General features: G+C 38.9%; 1 protein-coding gene across 1 annotated transcript in view; it reads right to left on the bottom strand.

Annotated features, from left to right (window-relative positions):
* Window positions 1-2,081: 2,081 nt before the first annotated feature.
* Window positions 2,082-21,838, bottom strand: part of LOC131699122 (mitogen-activated protein kinase 4-like) — a 54,811-nt gene continuing 35,054 nt past the window's right edge. Inside the window, exons 4-6 of the mRNA XM_058995037.1 lie at window positions 20,268-20,429; window positions 18,502-18,703; window positions 2,082-9,355 (exon numbers count right to left, since the gene is read on the bottom strand). Coding sequence (XP_058851020.1) covers window positions 8,563-9,355; window positions 18,502-18,703; window positions 20,268-20,429 — 1,157 coding nt within the window. The 3' untranslated portion in view covers window positions 2,082-8,562. The remainder of the gene's footprint in view (window positions 9,356-18,501; window positions 18,704-20,267; window positions 20,430-21,838) is intronic.

Below are 21,838 nucleotides of genomic sequence, written 5' to 3'. Positions count from 1 at the left end.
TCCTGGCCTAGTCGTCATATGTGACCCTATACCTCAAGTGCTTTATATGTTTACCATGGTATATGATTTGATTATTAAACTGTAGTAAAGCATAGACAAACAGGGTGAAGTACATTCAGGTATTATAGTGTTATACACAATGGTATTAATAACTCAATACGTTTTTTTTAAGCATGTGAAAAAGCAAATGTTCTAAGGTTTGAATGCATTTTAGCAAGACATAAAGTGAAGGTAGTTGAAGGTATCATCAGTTAATTTATTGTTTTTAGTGGTTAATTGCTGGATTTATATTGTTAAAATAGCTGTTTTCCTTTAGCCCTTTTCTGCATGAATTTTTATAACTATCAAAATATTTAGATATTGTAAACTTATGAACATAATTTATTTATAAAATAAGTGTAGGGAGTTGCCCTGGAAACAGACTGGCTCATCTGTGGAGGGGCCTTGGTTACCATTATCAAAACAGAAACACAAATGCAGTATTCAGTGTAAAACAGTGACAGCAGGTGACAAGAATGAAGCGTCCTTTTTTTAGTGCTCTATGCAGTAAAGGATAATCAGTGATTTAACACAACATCTGTATTTTCCAATACATTTGGGGCCTATTTTGAAAGCAAATACACTTTCCATAGAGCTTTACCATAAACTGCATTCAGGCTATTATTTATTCGAAAGCAAGGCCAGTCTCTGCATTTTGCATCAGTGCTGAATGTAACTGTACTGCTGTTCAGCAGTGTTGTAGTGTGCAGTATTTTAACGGTATAACCTTATTCTGTAACCACACAGAGGACACTTCTAAATAAAATACAGCTGACCCAGCTTTGCAGCACTCCATACAAGTTACAGACAAATAAGGCATCTTTTTGGCTATTACTCCTTTCAAAGCTTCTGTTCTACTGTCTAAGCAATGTCATAAGTAATTCATAAAAATCTATATTTTAGATTTTTTTAAGAAGCAGCAAATAATTCATTTCAGAATACTGCATTTCTGTTTGAATAAAACATAACTGATGGCGTTGCTGTTCTGTTATAAATCTTTTTTTTTTTTTAAATTTCTTCCAACGTGTGTTGAATTTAAAATGTGTTTTTACATTGTTTGATATTAAGATGCTTTGACTGTGAGTTCAGGAGCTTCTCTTCAGTTCTAGTCACCTGTAGGCTAGATAAGCCAGTGTCTTTATTTAAGTAAGCGCCAGGACCATTTAGTGTGCAGCAGTGTGTAGCCAGCAAAACTAAAGGAAACTTGTTTTCAAAGTGGCAGATCACTAGTGGTGCTGAGTTTTTGCTTCTGAAAACATGCTGTTCTAGCCTTGGTTACATACAGTATATCTATGCCAGGTAACTGGAACTGAAGAGCAGTTCTTGAAAGCACCTAAACACAGACATAAAATGTGAAGAATTGCAAACACCATAAATAGATAAGCTGACTGTAAAAAATAAAAAAAAAAACATCTGAAACTACTTCATCTTTAACTAGGGAGTGTAAAGGCTAGTTTCACCGACCCCGATTGATACTAGTTTTGGACTACCTTACCTGAGTTCAAGTGTCTATTATTAATTCAGGAATAACTTGTAGATGATGCCTTATCTCTCTGATATGCTTAGTGTTACAGTGACATAAGCACAAATGTGACAGTCGGCTATAGGTCGGTGCACGTGGTGTGTGCACTTTGCATTCTGGGATCAAGTTTAAATGCACAGGGTCTCAGTAAAGTTCACATTAAACCCCGTATCAGTGTCCTTGGAACCTTATTTGAATCTCACAACAAGGAAATTATTGGCAAGAAAATTTAAATAATAACACAAACATTCATCCTAAAAATGCTAGATGAAAAGTCTTATTAAAACCCGATGGATACATCTCTGAGATCAAATCTGGGAAGTTTATTTTCAGGAGGCTTGTTTTTTGTATTTATTAATTCTCCTTGCAAGGACAACAAGAATGTCAATAAAAGAATGTCAGAGGGCTTGGTGGTGCAGTGGAGTATTCAGTTTCTCAAGTCTTTGACCTCTGGAGGTCTGTGTTCAAATGCAGCTCAGGTCTCAAGTGAAATAAGCTTGGTCTCCCAGTGTGCATTAATCCACATACAAAATAAAAAAATGAACACCAATTCCACACAATTGTCAAGCTCTGCTTGAGAAAGACCAAGGACTAAAAGGCAAGGGGTGTTCAAATAAGCTTTGCGGTGCTATGAAGGAAAGGTCTTGTGGTGCCGGCTGGCACCATGCTGTAACCAGTGCCATTGTCTGTTATGCTTTGAAAGGTATAATGTTTCAATCTGTGAATCAGGCACAGAGCCTTTCTCAGATGGTGTTTGTTTAACCTTGTAGAATGACTGCGCCTTCTATACTAGGTAAAAATCAATCCTGCGTAACTCCACACCAGTGCTCTGCTTGGTACACCTTGTACTCAATGTTTGTGATATTGATGCCTTTACGTCACTATCTTACTGCATCCATTGTCTTGGATCGGTCACCAGTTGCTGTGAGGAGGCTGAATCACTAGTTCCTCCTTACAAATTGTATGGCCAACTGCAACCACTCTTAGCCAAACAGCATCATCAATACCCAGTTCAGTTCCTTTGCATTGTTGTACCTCATGATTTGCTTATGTCACCACATCCCTGTACGTGTCATTATTATTATTTTATTTCTCAGCAGACACCTTTATCCAGGGCGACTTACAATTGTTACAAGATATCACATTATTTTTACATACAATTACATTATTATTTACACATTATTTTACATACAATTACCCATTTATACAGTTGGGTTTTTACTGGAGCAATCTAGGTAAAGTACCTTGCTCAAGGGTACAGCAGCAGTGTCCCCCACCTGGGATTGAACCCACGACGCTCCAGTCAAGAGTCCAGAGCCCTAACCACTACTCCACACTGCTGCCCAGTTAGCCCATTTGTGGAGGCTGAGAAACATAATTACAGGCCACTATTGGATTTTAGCCAGCATAGTGGGGTTGATACTGTACCCGTTTCCATGTCATTGTTCTACAGGACTCCAAGATTGCAAACACTTGGTGGCACAGTAAGGAGCTTTCTTATTTCCAGACCAGGCCTCTGCTGGATGATGTTTAGTTGCACTATGCTGAAGGTGGTCTTGGCAAAAAATGAGACAATACACTGTAAGTGAATTGTGAACTTTGTGGACAATACATATATATGTTAACACTGTTCTGAACGAAAACAGGGGTACAGTGGCCCGTAATTATTTTTCTCAGCCTCCACAAATCATTATTGGACAGTCCTGAAAAATGAAATTATAAATAAAGAGTACATTAATAAAGTAACACATGAGTGATGTTTAAAGTTGGAAAAAGACAGCTCCCACAGTTTTTTTTGCAAAGGGCAGTTGCTGCCAAAATACATCAGCTCTGCATGCAAGCAGCAGTACCCATGGCTGACGCTGAGTGTACAGTTTGCTGGCAGATACCGGATGCCAGTACTGAATGATTGCATTGTCCTTTTAATCTGGGGTTCCGCAGTTACCAAACATTCTTCAGACTGGCAAATCATGTTTCTGTTTCCTGCTTGATTTTGGGGTTACGCTTTTACTCTTTTAGTTCAACTTTTATCAACTCAAACATATGATCAAATTCCAATTTTTGTTAACAGTTGATACAGTGTATAGTAATCTATATTAACTGATTAACAAAAAAATTACAGCTAAAAATATTAATAAAATATCAGATCGAGATTATCAACTTCAAGTCGATCATATCGTTGAAATGAGTTTGCATATTTTTTTGTAATATTTAGCAAATTAGATCATGTTTTGTATTATTATAACTTTTTTGTTTTTAAATGAATTGATATTTATAACATTTGTTCACATGTAAACGTGTGATTGTCTGATATTATACACTGAACAGGAACTGCCTACCTGACTGCATTTGGCATTGCCCTGGTGTGTGGCATGTTTTCCAGGTACACCCTAGGTCCCTTGATTACTCTGGAAATCCACACCAGTGCTGTAGTTTACTTAAGGTCATTGCAGATCAAGTCCATCCAACAATGCTGCATTTGTACTCTGATGGTGATGGCTACTTTCAAGACGACAATGCACCCATCCTGCATGGCTGAATTGTGCTTGAGCAGCATGACAGCGACTTCAGGCATCTTCCATTGCTACCTCAATTCCCAGATCTTAATCCAATTGAGCATATTTGGGATGAACTTGAATGGCACATTGATTACCACGATCCTCTGCCTACCTCTGAGATCTTCCAGCACCTGGAGTCTATGCCATGTCATATAAAGGCTGTGATCTGGACAAACAGTGGTCCAACCTGTTGATAGGTACAGGTCCTAATAAAGTGGCCAGACAGTGTATATTGGGGATATTCACTCTTTCATACAGTAGCTAATTATTTCTAAAAGATACCAAACCTTTGAATAAGGTTGCATTTATTGAATAATATTAATATTGGAAAATGCATATCTTCTGTTAAAACATCTACCAAATGACCTTCATTGACAATGCTGTGGCACTACAATGTAAATACAACAGTTCTTTTACTTTGGTCAGATATAATGGTCTGAGTCATTGGTAGAATGGTACCACATGGTGAAATGTTCAGATATTACAGTATAAATGTGTGCTCCTGTATCAGTTGTGGTTTGCTGCAATGGTAATGATAAGGTCTCTCCAGGGTAATACAATTGGTATTATGATGGTATTTTTTACAAACTTCCCTGTAACAGAAAGATTCAAAAGCACCATTGCCGCGTGTTCTTCCACTATCTGCTTCAATCAACAGGGGCAAGCAGTTAAATCAACAGTAAACTAGGTTTAAAAATCCTTGTACTGTATTAGTATAAGCAGCATTACCATTACTAGCACTTAGTTTTTAACCCTTTCAAGGCCGAGCCTGAATATTTCGGGCCCCGGAACATTTACCTCAGGGCCGAGCCTGAATATTTCGGGCCCCGTCCTTTCACATCGCTGCCTGGTTTATTTTTCAATTGTATCATTTAAAATGGCTCTGAAATGTGATCTGAGTGTACTGATAGGCTTAAAACAGTCACATTTAAAATGGCTCTGAAATGTGATCTGAGTGTACTGATAGGCTTAAAACAGTCACGTGGACTGAAGGGAACGCTAGATGAACTTTGAACCCGGATAAGTTGTAGTTAGGAGGGAAAACCGAGAGAGTTCATTTTGTAAGGAGTGGAGTAAAAGCTATTAAATTGAATTCGGCAAGTGATCTTGCAAGCTGTAATCCAGTTTGCTCTGGAGAATGAGAGTGATTGTGATTACTCCAGTGGGGGCGAGGATCTTGATTTAGAGGATGAAGAGGTTTTGGATGCTATTTTTGTAATAGACATTGAAGGTAAGACGATTCATGATTTGATTTTGTATCTGTTCTTTTATTTATGTTCTTGTTCACATATCCCTTACTAATATGCCATTACATATATTACATCAGTAATATATTTAGGACGCGTTATCGTATTTGCTGGTTCCCTTGCATAACCATTCCTCATATTGTTCAGGGCAGCATTTCATTGATTTCTGAACATCCTTGCTGCCTCGGTCTCACCTCTTGGACTGTTCCACACATGTATTACCATCATAAACTTCAATACTAATAACCAATGGCCAGTCTACTATATTATTGTAGTTTCTGAGTCACTATTTACTTCACAATTAAATGCATTAATAGCAGACTCTCCAAGAACAGTGCTAAGCTAGGTTTCTATGAGCAGGGCAGAGTTTTGACACACTGGAGTTCAGGGGCTTGCTGACCCTCATGAGTTCACACCACACCCTGAAAACCAAGTCTGGGGTGTGGCTTTGGACCAGACAAGCTCCTTGACTTCACTATTCTAAAAGGCAAGGGGAGGACTGTCTCTCCTAGGGGAAGGGAAACTGTAGCTCATCGGCTCCATACTGCCAGGCATTTGATTTTGACCCAGGCACTGACAGGAGCTCCCGCTCCCACATACTTCACTGTCAGCTTCTCCAGCCTAAAGGGACTTGCATGATCCACACTACATGAACGGCCTCCTGTGACAAGGGCTTGGGAAATCAATGGAACAAAACATCAGCCAATTAAAAATGCCATTTCAACCAATACAGTGTTCACTGGTATTAAAGCTACTGTGTGGATTTTGGACTGTTAAAATATGATCATGTAATATTGCTTTTTGTTTATTTAATAATGATGAGTATGGTTCACTACTACTAGGACATGGGTTAAGTAATTCTACTCTTTTTAAAAATGTGTTTTGATTCCTGAGCCAGTACAGTGCAGTTCTATACAGTGGGCAACATTTTCAACCTATAAAAAACTTTTCAGTCAACAAGGTTAACAGACATGTCGTCCTGTGAAACAGGCTGTTCACTGGAAGCACAGTGCTTGATAAACCCCACTGCTGCAAAAGCAATCCTATAATGCTACTTATAGGCAGAAACAGACATTAGCTGGCAAATTATTGACACCTCTTCCCTATTATTGAGCCCTGTTTCCCAGAAAATGTCCAAGGACATTCCTAATGATTTCCAGATGGATTTAGGCTGCTTCCAAGCTGCACTTCTAAGTGCTCATCAGAGCACATTAGGAGCATTTTAAGCAACCCCAGAGTGCTGTGCTTTCAGGTTCAAGTTCACCCCCAAAGGCACTAAAAAGAAGTCAACATGCGACCAGCGAAAAGTTGTGGTTTCAGGGTCACAGAATATTCACCTCAGTGACCCTTTGTCAGGCAGAAATAGCAAGTGCTTGCAGGATAGATTATATTTGTTGTTTTAGTTTGAGGATTACATATTATCTAAAGTGGTGCACAATTAGTATACTGTAGCAGTCCTTGCTTAGCCCAGTCATTTTGCAGTTTACCTTAGCCTATGCTAATACTATGCTTTTATAGTGCTTAACCATGGTTTATATTATGCTTTAGCATGCATACAGTATCTGTGATTAACTATTCTTGCCTGTGTTTTACCATGATTCCACTATTCTTTTATGGTGCTCTACTGCCCTTGTTAGGCTTTTAGCAAGGGATACCACAGTTGACTTTTAAAAGATGGTGCAATGCTGCCCTGATTTGGAGTTAAGAATTGTAATATTTTACCGGACACATTTTGCTTTACCTTCGATGAAGTTTATGTTACAATGAAGCTATTCTCATGGTCGCATTGCTGAGTAAGGAGGGTAACCATAAAACAAAGCACATAATAATATGTATCACTAAATAAACCTCAGCTGAGTCAACTGAGTGCAAATTTAGCACAGCACGTTCATAAAGCTCTTTTGTGCAATGAGGGAATCTTAAATACACCAAGTTAACCTGGATGGTTTACACCAAGTAAACCTGGATGGTTTACACCAAGTAAACCTGGATGGCCACAATCAGGTAAGAAACATTTGAGCCACTGGCAAGGCACTTAAAAGTTTGTTGTAAGTATTCAAAATCAGACAGGGTCAAACTGATGTTTTTTTTTCAGGAATAATGGCTCTACTATCATAGCGTGCTACCTCTATTTGTGTTGTAAACAGCCATGTTTGTTGCTTTTGCTGGGGCTATACAGATGTTTCATGTTCATGTTACAGCACATCTATAGCTTTGGAAAGCAAAATGCTCTTCCTGGTACCTTTTTCTGAGACTCACCAGAGTGGCCTACCAGAGTGAGGCTAGGGCCATTGTAAACTTTATTTTGCTAGCATGGTGCAAAGAACAAAAAAAAATAGCACACTGATATGGGAAATCAGACCAGTGACTGAAATCAGACCAGTGACTGAAATCAGGTTTCAATTCTGGACTCTATATATAAGAAACATATTGAGTAGAACTTTTAGCTACCAAGTGCCCTGGAACATTTTCAAGCAAAGTCAAAACTGTTGACTGGTGCATTTATCCTTCTCCTAAATGGCACAGTGTCAGTGCGTTTAATGAATATTTAGGGTGTGTGTTAGAGCAGACCAAACAAGTCATATTCAAGTATTGCATTTTAATGAGTGCTGGATTCAGTCAATAAAACACACTTATTTCTTTCAAAAGGCACACTCCACTCTCACAATCAATGACCGAATAGGCAACCTCAACCAACTGCTTTGCTGTGCATTATGATCCCCAACATATTAGAACATAACAATCTTTTCATATAAACAAAAATGCAACAAAGTGTTTGTGCCATGTTAGTTTTTTCTTTAAAACAGCAGTAATATTTACTAACTTAAATCATTTAACATTAAAAAGATCTTGTTAGTTTCCACAATATAAATGTTGGACTTCCTCAGTAAATAACTCATTTCAAATTTAGTTCACATCTGTTTTCACTCTATACATCCCATAACTTTACAAATAGTACAACACTCTTTCTTCTTTTTGTTCCCAAAGTTTACACACCAATTCCTGCTGGGTTGTTACCCATATTACACAATAATCCCATCTGTATGTTTTTGTCCATCCTGTCATCATGTTTCTTTACAGTTGACTTGCTGTTGAGGCTGCTTCACACCCATCACTGCACTCTCCACCTCAATATATGCACACACAACAGTTTGCACCAATTCTGTCAGTTTTCAGTTCAAACAAGCCTCCTTGTCTACCATCTCTCTTTCTGATACACCTCAGCCTGCACTATCTCAGAAGGATGCTCCGGGATGCACGAGCCATTGATCTCGGCCAGCCGGTTGTCTGTCAGCTCCTCTGGCTTACTGCACATTTTGAGTGCCCGGGAGATGAAGACATCAAGATCAAACTGGGCCTCATTCCCATTGGTTATCTTGGAGGCAGGCGGCGCTGTGGCTAGAAACTGGGGGGAGGAGGATGGCCTGCTACTCTCTTCCTGGAGTTCTGGTGCGGGCAGCAGCGGTGGAGGGCTGGGACTGTCCAACCTGACCTGGGTGCTCTCTACCCAGCGAGAGATCTCCAAAAAGAGGTCTGTGGGGGGTTCCTCCTGATCCTCCAGACTCAACCGCATCCCTCTGCTCCCCCTCCTCATCCCCCTACCCTCACCACCACCGCCACCAGGGGGCCCTGACATGCTGTTACTCTTCCAGTGTGAGAGGTCCAGGATAAGCTTGGGTTCAGAGTAGTGGTGGGGCTTGCCATCCCGCCACAGCAGCTTGTCCAGATAAGAAGGGGAGCCCACCTTGTAGTCAAAGGAGTGCCCATAGTCCAGATCCCCTGGCCCGCACCGTTCCAGGGAGGAATGTGAGTGCTCCAGGAATCGCTCGGAGCTGCTGTAAGAGTACTTGCGTGGATCTACCTGCACTTCCTCCAGGATGGGCGTGGATCCTGCCCGCGGGTCCCTCTGCACCTCCGCCACCATCGTCGCCTCCTGGGACGGCTCCCGCTGCTGCCAGTCTAGATCTGAGGACAAACTCGCCTGGTACCTGCAGGGAAAATAGACACAAGGTATCAAGGTAAGAATTTGCAGTGCTGAAGCCAACAAATTGCAGATAATTGTGCACACCAGTCAGTGTCTCTGTGGGCATAGATAAGGGGCATCTACATGTTAAAATGATGAATTCAAAGATCATTCTATATCTGGGCAGGTATATATCTGGAATACACATACAACTGCTGTATACTGATTACCATACTATTGTTTCAAATGCTTGCTTCTAAAATGCTCACTGTACCGTCATTCTCTTAGTGACGCAAGTCATAATCTGGATGGAAAATAGGTTAGTAGGGCTAGTAGTTTTGACCATATATCCACTTAGGAGATGTCCTTGAATTAGTAAATTTGATTAGCTTGGATTAGCACAGCTAATAATGCTCTCTAAAATGTCTTGGCTTGTTTAGAAGGTAGCTTAACAACCAAAATACTACTAAGTTATTCCCTCCCAGATTTTCAGTGTGCAATAAATTTTACTCCGTGGACAATACATGGCCAACTACTCAGCACCCAATGCAAAAATAAAGGATGAGACCTTACTGTCTCTTGAGTAAGGCTGTTAACAGATATCCATGGTACTAAAAGGGATATTTAATATCACCTACATTTTCCTAATATTTTATTTCTTACCTGTTTATTATCATATTATGTGGGTTATGTATGATTTCCTTCTGTTTTTCTGCTAAGATCATTTGCCATTCTTACTAACTATTCCAGAAAAAATTGCTTTTATTTTCATGAGGAAGTGAGGTGGTGAAGCTCATTAATGTTGCACTGTGCACTGAAAACCATAGGTGAAGCACAGGTTGTGCAGTGAAGCCTGTGAAACATTAATATGCCCCCTATGTTTTCTTAGAAAAACACAGATGAGCCAATAACAGTGCACTTAGAAAACAAATGAGGAGTAAACATAAAACCTGGTCTCACACAGGGTTCTTAGTGACTAAGTTAAGGATAACAGCTCTCACTGGAGACAGCAGTTTTAATTGATTAATTTACTTTCCTTTTGAGATATGCCATTATGAAGAGTGTCTTGGGGTGTCCAGGGAAAAGACGAAATCTAATTAGCGGGATCCAATTTGGATCCCTCTCCAAGACATTGCATGTTTTCTCAGGGCTTGAAGTCTGCTCTAGTCACCATGGCAATACCCCTTTTCTACCTAATGAGAATTAGCTTTCCCACTGGATGAATGTCCTATCTGCTGTAGAGGGCCCAATTCAGACTAATTAAATCTAGTGCTTCTCAATTCAGAACCAATACACTAACTGACAAAGAGAGAACACATCTCAAAGATGAAAAAAATATTTGCTTTCCTGTCCCCATGTTTTAGCTTGATAAGTAATTCATTTCAGTAATTAAGGCATATCATTTTATAACATTCTATTGACTGGGTTCTCTCTTCACCAAGGAGATTGGAAAACTCAGTGTTGGTAGAGCACTTCGACCAGGGATGAAACTCTCAACAGAAAAGTGCAGGTACTCATATGAGCAGCCGGGTGTACATTTTAAACATTTGCAGCCAATTTTTGAGCCAATGAATAAATACAAAATAAGCCTTAAAAAATGACGGATCAAATACAACCAAATCACCACAAACAAAAAATCAGAAAATACTTAAAGCTTTGTACCCTCTGCATGTATCATTCAGTGATGTACTGTAATACAGTAGTCTATGCATATAGGAACACCTTCTAAGACAACACTTCGTCTAAGAGAACACCCTTGCGGTGAAACTGATTTTTCCCATTGTAAATGCTCCAGCTAAAGGAACGGGAACTTCACTTAAAAAGAACACCTTCTTGGCACCGATAGCGATTCGTTCACAACAGATACAGTACCGTTTTGTAACCTGATAACTCATCATCATCAAACTTAAATTAGACTGGTTTATTCAAAAGCAACTTGTCATCGTGAGAGTGTCTTGAGGCACACTGATTGGTTTATTAAATCTTTCCAGAACCGCCGTCATATCATTGCCTTGTTTTGTATTCTGATTTCCACGAGTGCACCTCATCGCTACACAATGGCATGTAAACAAAAAGATGAAATGTGTCGCTGTTTCTCTTGCTACAAAAAGTTGCAAATTGTTCGAACTCTTGAAAACAACCTGAATCAGACACCAAGTAATTTGGTGTTTCCTGTTCTGGTGATTTGCTTTATCATTCTGTTAAATAATGTGCATGTATTGAACATTGCTGATGCATTTTTTAACGTGTGTAGTAGGGCTGTGTTAATTTAGTTTGACAGTTAGTTTATTAACGCTAGTTTATATGTTACTTTATTATTATAGTTTATTAACATACACATACTTATTCAGTTCATGTCATATGTTGATGCATGTGCATCATAAAAAAGTAATACATATTTATTTATTTATTGATTAATATTGTGCCTGGTGGCTAACTCCGTCTTAGAGAACACTTTGCTTGCTTCTGAAGGGGTGTTCTCTTGGAGACTGCTTTGATGTTGATTTAAAAGTGAGTTCCGATGTTTCTTAAGAAAATATACAAAGTCCTTTTCTTCAATTAATAATAGGTTTATTATAATACATGCAGGTAATCATGTCCCAAGCACAGAACGGACAGATTCCAAATTCTAATGACTTTACAAGATGTTAAATACCCCCTAACACAGGGTGGTTCCCCTCCCATCTCTGGCACTTATCCAATGGTAAAGCAATCTGTTACTGGGTGTTGGTACTTTTACGTGCCCCCCACCCAGCTGAAGCCCGAAACCTTGTCTGTGTGAACCTGACTGTATCGGGTGTGATCATGTTTTTAACACCTATGCTCAAATCCGCTCTATACTGAGGAAATAGCACCTTGAAAACCAGGATCCTACACCTGAGTTCAAAGGGTACTTTGAAATTTACAGTAACCAGATCTTATCCTGTTTCCCCAGACAGACAGGGTGTTGGTGGTGTGTGAGATTACAGGGGGACAGATAATTAAAGACTTATTCATTTTTACTATAACAAGAGAATTGTAAAATGTCTGCCTATGTTGTTGCATGGTGAGTGAGATACTTAAGCATGGAGGAAAAGAAAGTTCTGATTTCTCAATGCACACACACACACAGAAATGAAAGTGTGTGTGTGTGTGAGTATGTGTGTGTACCCCAATTGAGTTGTGTTCAAAAGATGTGACTATATGTCATGTGCTGAGGTATCCTTGAAAATGGCTTGACAGCAAGAAATTCCCATTTATGTTAACCAGCTATTGTTGTGTTTATTACCCTGGGTGCATCAGTTTTTTCCAGCTGCCAGCAGTTGTTCACTGAAGAAGGTGCCATTGGCTAATTTAACCATCTTCTCAAGAATATGCAACTTCAGATGACCTTACCACTCACTCCCACTTCCTCTGCTAATCCTTATGAACTAACAGTGTATAGGAGATTTGTGAATTTAGTCACTCAAGTTTTATGGATTGTGTGCTGTAAACAGACAGATCATTTAAACCAAGCAGAATAATATCTGCTGTTATTTCTGTTTTTCCATGTTACAACACTGCTGTACAACACTTAAGTAAACCTTAAATGATAAGTATAAATGCATATTACACTCTGCAGTAACTGCTGTAAGAGGGTGTTTTGTTTCAAGATATCCTAATAAAGAGGTGATATTATAAAATAAAAACTGCTATAAAAAATTATACAAAAAGGTCTAAGTCAAAAATGCACAATAGAGGCTGACATTTATAATGTAACAGGCACTACTATTAAAAAAATGATGTACTTGACTTGGCCATTTTAATCTCCATAGTATTATCTACAGGACCTGGCCGTGCTATATTGATAGCCTTGGATAAGAACATATATCCTTGTTGTTTTAATTATTAGTATTTTATTTTTTTTCTATCCAACAATAATATATTGTGTGTGCTTCTCTGTTGTGTTTCTGTCTATATTAATTACCATGAACTACTCCAGAAAAAAATTAACTTTTGAAAAGGCTTCTCAAAGCTGAACAAGAGGAAATGTGATTGATTTATGTCAGTTCAGCTCCTCCTACATGGCACAAGGCAGCCCCAGCTCAAAGGAGGAAGCTGGTAGTCAACGAGGTGCAAAAGCAGGAGGAGAGGACGAGGTGTATAAAGGCCATTTCCCAGGCCAAGCAGGGAGAATGGATGAGATGGGAGAGTGTGGAACAACGCAAGATTGGCTGGCAAGACCTATGGTCAATGGAACAGAGCAGGATCAGTTTCCTCATCAGTTCAACATATGATGTTCTCCCATCACCACAGAACCTAAACCTCTGGGTAGCAGAGGTTCCCTCATGTCCTTTGTGTTCATCACCTGCAACATTAAGGCACATTTTGACAGGATGTAAGGTGGCTCTTAGCCAAGGACGGTTTACTTGGCGCCATGACCAGGTGCAGCGATGTTTGGCCTTAGCATTGGAAGACAAGCGTAACATGACCAATAAGTTGCCACCTGTTCCATCAAAACATTACACACAAAAGACAACATTCCTCCGCCCAGGAGAGCAACCACCAAGAAAAGGTGTTAAAACCAATCCTCACCCAGGACAACTGGAAGCTGCTAGAGACTGGAAAATGCTGGCAGATGTTGGTCAACGGCTTATTTTTCCACCTGAGATTGCCACCACTAACCTTCGACCAGATATTGTCTTGTGGTCTGGATCAGCACGCCTTGTTCACCTGGTAAAGTTAACAGTGCCATGGGAGGATGCTGCAGATGAGGCGTATGAGAGGAAGAAACTGCGGTATGCTCAACTAGCCACTGAAGCGGAACAGCGAGGATGGAGAGTCCGGGTTTACCCAGTGGAAGTGGGTTGTCGAGGATTTGTGGCACACTCTACAACCCGGTTTCTCAGAGACGTCGGATTCAGTGGCCAAGAGTTGCGTCGCACAGTGAAGAACTTATCTGAAGCAGCAGAGAGGAGCAGCAACTGGCTGTGGTTGAGACGGAAAGATTCTGGCTGGGGATCGCAAGCACAATAGAAAGAAAGAAACGCTGATGTACGGGTAAGCTGGGCTGAGTTGAGTGGGGGACGGAGGGGGGTGATGCTGGGATGCCAGAATCACCGTCGAGCCCTCTTGAGGTGTCGTGGGCTAGTCGACGAAACACTGAGGATGGAAGGTGCCCACTTGAAAACCCCAGAGATGTACCCTACTTAGCTCAATCCATACGGTTGTCATGCTGATGTGCTGGGGAGGCCGCACTGTGGTTGATCCCCGGAGCCAGCACCGCAGCCGTTGTGTGTGCTGATGCGCCAGGGAGGCAAAATAAGCTGATCCCTGGAGCCAACATTACACTTCAGCCATTACCACCAGACAAAAGGATATCTACATCATCATATAGAAGGAAACGTAAATGGATGGAGACACATATGGATCACATTAGTTTACTGTAAAGCTACGTCTTAGTTGGTGCTTATCTTGGCGTGAGTCAAGTTCAAATCAGCATGAAGTTTTAACATCTACTCTCGTGTTATGGAAATCATAATTTACACACACTGTACACTTTCTTCAATTGATTTTTCATCATGGCATGATCATCGCCACCGCACACTTTCAGGAGACTTTTTTTAAAAACAGATTTGCTAGTCAGCAGGACAAATACTTAAATGAACACTCTACATTATGAATCAGCATAAAACCATTTAAAAATGCAACATGTTTAGTTTATTAAGAGGAGAAATTGAGAACAGTGGGTGTGTTTAGCTGCTACAGCCTTCATTAGCATTGGAGAAGTGAAATAAAGATTTACTGTAATCGAATGCTTTCAGAAAAACAAACGAAAATATTTTTTAAATGTTACATTAAAATCGACAATAGTAATTACTGTTGTTAACAGCAGCTCGTAATTAAAAAAAAAATATTTCACACTATATATAAATAAAAAGTTCCAGCTAGACTTTTATTGTATAATTAATTACTATTAGTGTCATTGTTTCTCCCGCAGAAATGTCAATCAACTTTTGAATCATTTATCTTCATGGAACTAACATTCAAAACTCAGTAACTTACTAGTTTCATCATGTACATTAAAAAAATAATTATATATTATTTTTCTCTGTACAGCGGTTCTCAGAATTCATTGATGCACATATTTTACACCTATATTTTTCAAATTCTGACATATTCATCGTTTTGAAGGTTTAAAAGAAAAAAAAAACTAAAATATTAAATCAGGAGACTAAATTAAACACTTCAACTACAGCACGTAATTGACAGGCTGTTGTTTTGCCTGGCACAAAATGCTCCTAGAGCCTCCACACTTTGAACAGCATCTGTTATAATGAGAATAATATTTCAATCATCCATCCCACTGAGGGGCTGAATAGGAATTCTGCAATCTGAGTTTAAGGTTATGATTAAGTTAAAGGTTTTGGGGTAAAACTGTAATTAAAGGCTAGTATTATGTATAGATGCTCCTAGATGCTTGGATGAGGCTTTTCAGACCAGCTTTAACCTTTATTAGTTTCCTTTCTATGAACCAGCTGTGGTAAATAAATATTTAATCACTTTTCATTTTTCAGAGTCCGTGGTGTGAATTCAAATAACAGCTGCAACTAGATATGGATGGATGTGAGTCTTTTGCTCTTTTTACATCCTAGGTGATCATGTTTCCTCTTTAATCAATAGACGTTCAAGCTATTTTCATTGGTATCCCCCTATTTGAATTGATATTGCAACTGAAGAACATTTGTCTTCTGGTAGAACTGAAAATGAAGGACTGGACATGTCAAATCTGACTGTGGGATGAAAGTGTGTTGACTAGAAGGATATACACTACATTACAACATTGAAGTTTGGGTGACACAGTCTATACTTGATAGCCAGCAGGCCTGAGGGCTGAGGGGACTGGTAATGGGATATGACGCTGCTAAAATAGTAGTGATGGCACCTTGGATGGCAGCTTATCAAGAGATGCCAAAGGACTCAATGGGTATGGAAACTGAACAAAACTCTCACAGAAATCCCAGCCTTGAATGAAAAAAAAAAATGTAATGAGATACTTTGACAGGAGAGTCCAAGGTGATGTTCTTTAATATACAGGTGAGTTTTGCACTGAAATAACCTGGGGTCAGTTTCACACAGCACCGCAGTCTGCTTAGTCAATCTTATTTTCATATTAGTAAATAAAATGAAAGAAAATAAACTATTGTTAAGACTAGCTGATTTTTTAAAAATGTTATTTTATTATTGCTACTGAAATATAGGGTGCTGAGGTTGTAAATGACTTTAGAAAAGTAGCTGCACAGTAGGGCAGCAGTGTGGAGTAGTGGTTAGGGCTCTGGACTCTTGACCGGAGGGTTGTGGGTTCAATCCCCAGTGGGGGACACTGCTGTTGTACCCTTGAGCAAGGTACTTTACCTAGATTGCTCAAGTAATAACCCAACTGTATAAATGGGTAATTGTATGTAAAAATAATGTGATATCTGTAAAAAGTGAAATAATGTATAATGTGATATGTTGTAACAATTGTAAGTCGCCCTGGATAAGGGCGTCTGCTAAGAAATAAATAAATAACAGAAAAGGCATCGACACAGTGACATGTCCACAGGAAACTGTTGTTTCCTGTTTGTTGGGAGTAATTTAAATTAGCAATCACAACAAAAGCACAAGACACATTAAATAAGACCCTAGGCAACTCATTGAACTTGTGCTGATTAGACTGTCAAGCTTGAACAATGCTGATGGTTGCTTGTTTCCACAATCCAATCGGGGGCTGCTTGTTTACAGGTAAATCTGTCTTAGGAAATGCAACCAGTCCTGGAGGAAAGCAGATGAGACACCTTGTAAATGGGCTGTATGCTTTCCACAGCATAGGAGCCAAATACCAACCAACCAAAACATGTGAACAGTATTGCTTCATCTTGCTTCGGTACAAACAACATTAACAAAACTTCTGACAGCTCTATTAAAGCTCTGGCTAGGCTCATTCTTTGTCTTCATGTCATCTGTTTCTCCTACACTGGTACTGTGCAGCTACAGTATGTGGCTTCAGCACTCCTTACCAGCAATGCACTTTTCCAGGGGTTTGTGTTACTGGTGATACCCATCTGCTTTTCCACAAGAAAATAATAACCAAAATTGCAATTATATTTGTGTTTGTTTAAACATAATTTAAATGTAATCCCGGTCTCAGTTATCCTTATCTTGATGACAAAAACCACAAAGCTATAAAACAGTTTTGTCATTACAGTTTTGTCATCAAATTCAATATCAAGACAAACTGAAGACACTTTACCCAGTACCAACATGTTACAGCCATATCATTAAATAGAGGGTGCTTGGATTTAATGAAAATCTTTATTTGTAGTTCAGAAAAATCTACAGGATTCAAACATGCAACTACAGTATAATTACATTAAAAAACTAGGGTTAGTAACGGAAGTTAGTAATAGATGGAAACTTTGTAATGCTTTTTTAATAGACTTTTTTAGGTTGTTAACTGTTAACTATCACATTATCAGATGTTGTTTCATATAAAAAAGCCACTTCAATTAGCAATGGGATAATGTCTCTTAGCAGGTGCTTTGTATCAACATTGATTTATAGATGTGTGACAGGCATATCTAAGGCTCATTGAAATTCAGCCTTCTTGACTTTAATCTGTTTTCAGATGATTTATTTCCCTACTAGCACTCTTTGTGAGCACAAGAAAATGGATGTATACAGTGTGTGATGCTGTGAAGGGTGCAAGAACACAGCCTAATTGTGTCTTAAAAGTGTTGATAGGCCTAGAATTGAGAAGTACAGACATATTTTCCTGATGCTTTATCAACAAATTTATATTTTAAGCAATAGACAAGAATCAGTAACATGCACAAACCCTGCCAAGGCTATAAATCTAAAATAAGATTTAGGACTACAGTATGCACAGGTTAAAATGTAATATGGAAAGGTACCTCTATATTTTCCCAGATAATGCTACTATTAATAACCTGTTTTAAATAATGTCCTTACTGTTTTATCACAATTGGATAACCGTACGGTATTTGGGTCACACATTTTAAAAACCTGGCTTCACAGTCAGTTCATTCAGTAAATATTTGAAACACATAGTTAAATAAATGTGTTAAACAGAATATGTTTTTTTCCCATATATGGGCTCTTTTCCATTGTCCATGTATCCCCACAGATCTCCCTGTATTCCTGATGCCATACCTCTCCCAGTTGGATATCTGGCTCTGACTGGCCTCCATCAGTAAGATGTCATCAATTTCATCTTCGATGCGGAAGGGGTGCTGTGAGATGGGTTCATCCTCGGGGCAGGAATACTGTCTCATGTAGCGATGCATCAGAGCCTCCTCCGCTGTCAACCGATCCATGGGGTTAAAGGTCAGAATCCGCTCGAGGAAATCAATAGCTGCCAAAGGGATGTTATTTTAGTAGTAAGGGGCAGAAATCTTACCAAGAATAACAAACAACTTTCTGCCGCAAGAACTGTCAAGCTTCTGCACACAGAAACAAAAAATGTGAAAACACATTAGAAAAAAAACTCAAACCTGAAACTCTGTATCAGAAATGTATGGTATTTTTGACACACATGTGCATGATATTTCAGTTCCATATGTAAGTCAAGGCTGGTCAATACAATTTAAGTCCAAGTAAGTCCCAACCTGGTCTTTCAACAATAAGGACTTCTGTATTGGATTGGCCTTCTGTAATGGGGAAGGTGTTTGAGATACAGCTGGGCATGAGTCAACCTATCTTAAAGGTTTCAGAAGGGGCGCATGCTGGGGGGAAGGGGGGGGGGGGGCGTAGATAGTTACATGTTAGTTGAGCAGTTCTATATTTAAATGGTGGTCATTTACTATAAGGGGCAAGGTCAATAGTAAATTAATCTTTTCATACATCATATTTCGAACATGGATTATATCTTTAGTATACAGCTTTAATTTCATCCGTATTTCACTTTTGCTCCTCCTGTGATAAAATGTTACGGGCTTGTCTATGTATTTTTTTCTTTGGCAAAATATGATGAATATTGCTGAATAGAAACGCTTGTGATGAACAGTAATGCATGTAAGTTGTTGGGTCTCATGAAAGCAAATAAGAATGGACAGGCTAGAAAACTAAACTAGCTCTTCTGATTTTACAGACCAATGCCATATCAGGAAAGATATAAAAACAAAGACGACAATGTTTGAACATTCATATTACTAACACTTCAGTGAAGTTTGACTACACCAGGGCTTTAATGAGCAAAGATCTGGCAGAAAATCAGCTTCTGCATCCCTATGTAATAATGTTTTTTTCTAGCAAAGCTCAATTTTTATCTGATTTTTATCAAAGCATTACAAAGGCTTGAGTGGTTTTAATTTATAAAATTATCTTCAGTACTTTAGCAGGTGTTTCAGCTGATAACTTGAAAAGGTTCATTATTGCATTATGCATTCACATTGCACAGTGTAATGAAGCCCTGCACTAGTCTTTCATGTATATATGCTGCATTGCCACTTGTCGTCTGTCTAAAGGATATGCCTTTAAACAGATGTAATGTCCCAGAGATTTCTCCTGTATATGCTTCCAGTGGGTTGCTAAGTTTAACACAGTAAATGTGCCATTGCAATGCTTTCCCCATGGTTATATTTTGCATTTACCATAGTTTACAAAGCTTTTCATGTTGTTTACTATGCTTTACCATACCTCTCCAGACTTGTTTACCCTGCTTTCAATATGCTTTATTACACTTTGCCATGCTTTTACTATGATAATCTTTTATAAGGGTATGGCCTTAGATGCTGTCAGTTCTATAGCACAGAGGATATTTATCAACTTGTACTCTTCCTGTAATTAAAGTAATCTTAAATGTTCCCCAACACAAACCTTGTGCAAATCACTTGAACATTGCATTACAGACTATACAGCTAAACTCTGCAAACTATAGGCCTCACTTTGTCCCAACACTGTTCTTTGTTGTATGGTACCTTCTGCATTGACCTCAGGCAGCAGGTCCTTCAGTGGTTTCTTCACCTCCCATTTGGAGTTGATGTACGTTGGCATCACCTTGAGAAGCTCCTGTTTGTCCTCCTCACGGATTACTGGAATTGTCTCCAATATCAGCTGCATCTGCTCCAGCTCATGGGCCCCTGTGAATTAAACACACCGAGGAGCTCAGCTTTCTGAAACGTGTCACTAAAACCAGGTTCCATCAATCACATCCACGCTAAATCTGGCTAACCCATCAGCATTCCATTAAAGACTTGTGCCTTGTTTACAACTACCCCTGGGATTGAAAGCGTTTTGAAATCAATCCTATTTGTTTCCATCAGCAGCATATCAATATCAACATGGTTTGAGCCGGGACTTTTTGGGATTGATCCACTTGCTTGGACTGATGTCAGTACCATTGATAATCCCAATTGCAGTGCACCAAAAGTTCACTCGCTCATTGGGATCATGAGTTAAACTAGACCAAGTTTAGTACCGACTGCAGCGCACTAAACCAGACCCTTGGGGAGGCAAAAAAGATCCACATTAAGTGAAAATGGATTCTGTGAAGTTAGACACTATGCTAGTCTGCTTCCTCCGATATAGGAGTTAAAAAAATGAAAACTATTGCCCATATTACATCACCCAGGTTATGGTATTGCACTTAATGTTTATTTTTTAATAAGCATTTTAAACCTTCTAATACAACCTTGCAGCCCTAATAAAAACTATAGTAATTTACCATAGGCATTTTACATTTTTAAATGCTTTTCCAATGCTAATACAGTTGTTTTTTTATCTCCTCGTACATCATGCTTATCAATGCTTTCACTACGTTAGATTATTCTGTGCGTTATATTGTTTTTAAACTTGCATTTTTATTTTGTGTTAAAAAGCAAAACAATTGAAAAAACGATGAGATTTGTACAAATTGCCTTTATAATGTTGTCTACTTGTATTCGTACTTCAATGCACAGAAAATGATCATTCAAATCCATTGACCCATCAAATGCAGATTTGATCCCTTATGCACTTATATTTTCATGCCAGTGGTTTATCTTTCTATATCTGTCTAAACAATATACAACATATACTGCTGGAGATTAATGTGTAATAAAGACTAGTTAATTTGCCATTAATATGGTATTATTTAAAGAAAACAAATACTTTGACATCCCTTAATGATTCCACATTGCATAAACCTAATTTAAACATTGCAAATAATTAAAGAGATTTACCAAATAATTCCCTTCTCTGACATGAGGAAAACAAATCTGCTCATCTGGTATTTTCCCTTCATCCCCCTAATTTCTGAGTGCAATTACTACAGTAATTTATATTAAAGCATTTCTCAATTCTATTGTTCATCCCCAGTCTACTGGCATTGATGTCTACTGACTTTGCAATGCTCTTAAACACTTATGAATAAGAGATTTATTAAGATGACATTTTATTATTCCTCAAGCTCCATTAAGCTGCAAGGAGGTGCTGTTGACCTCCAAACGAAAAGACGGGCAAGTCTGATATCTTTGATGTCATCAGCCAGCCACACTTCAAAAGATGCAGA

This window comes from Acipenser ruthenus, chromosome 2 (assembly GCF_902713425.1).
Source record: "Acipenser ruthenus chromosome 2, fAciRut3.2 maternal haplotype, whole genome shotgun sequence".
Classification (NCBI taxonomy): Eukaryota; Metazoa; Chordata; class Actinopteri; order Acipenseriformes; family Acipenseridae; genus Acipenser; species Acipenser ruthenus.
This window is presented reverse-complemented; position numbering and strand designations above follow the sequence as displayed.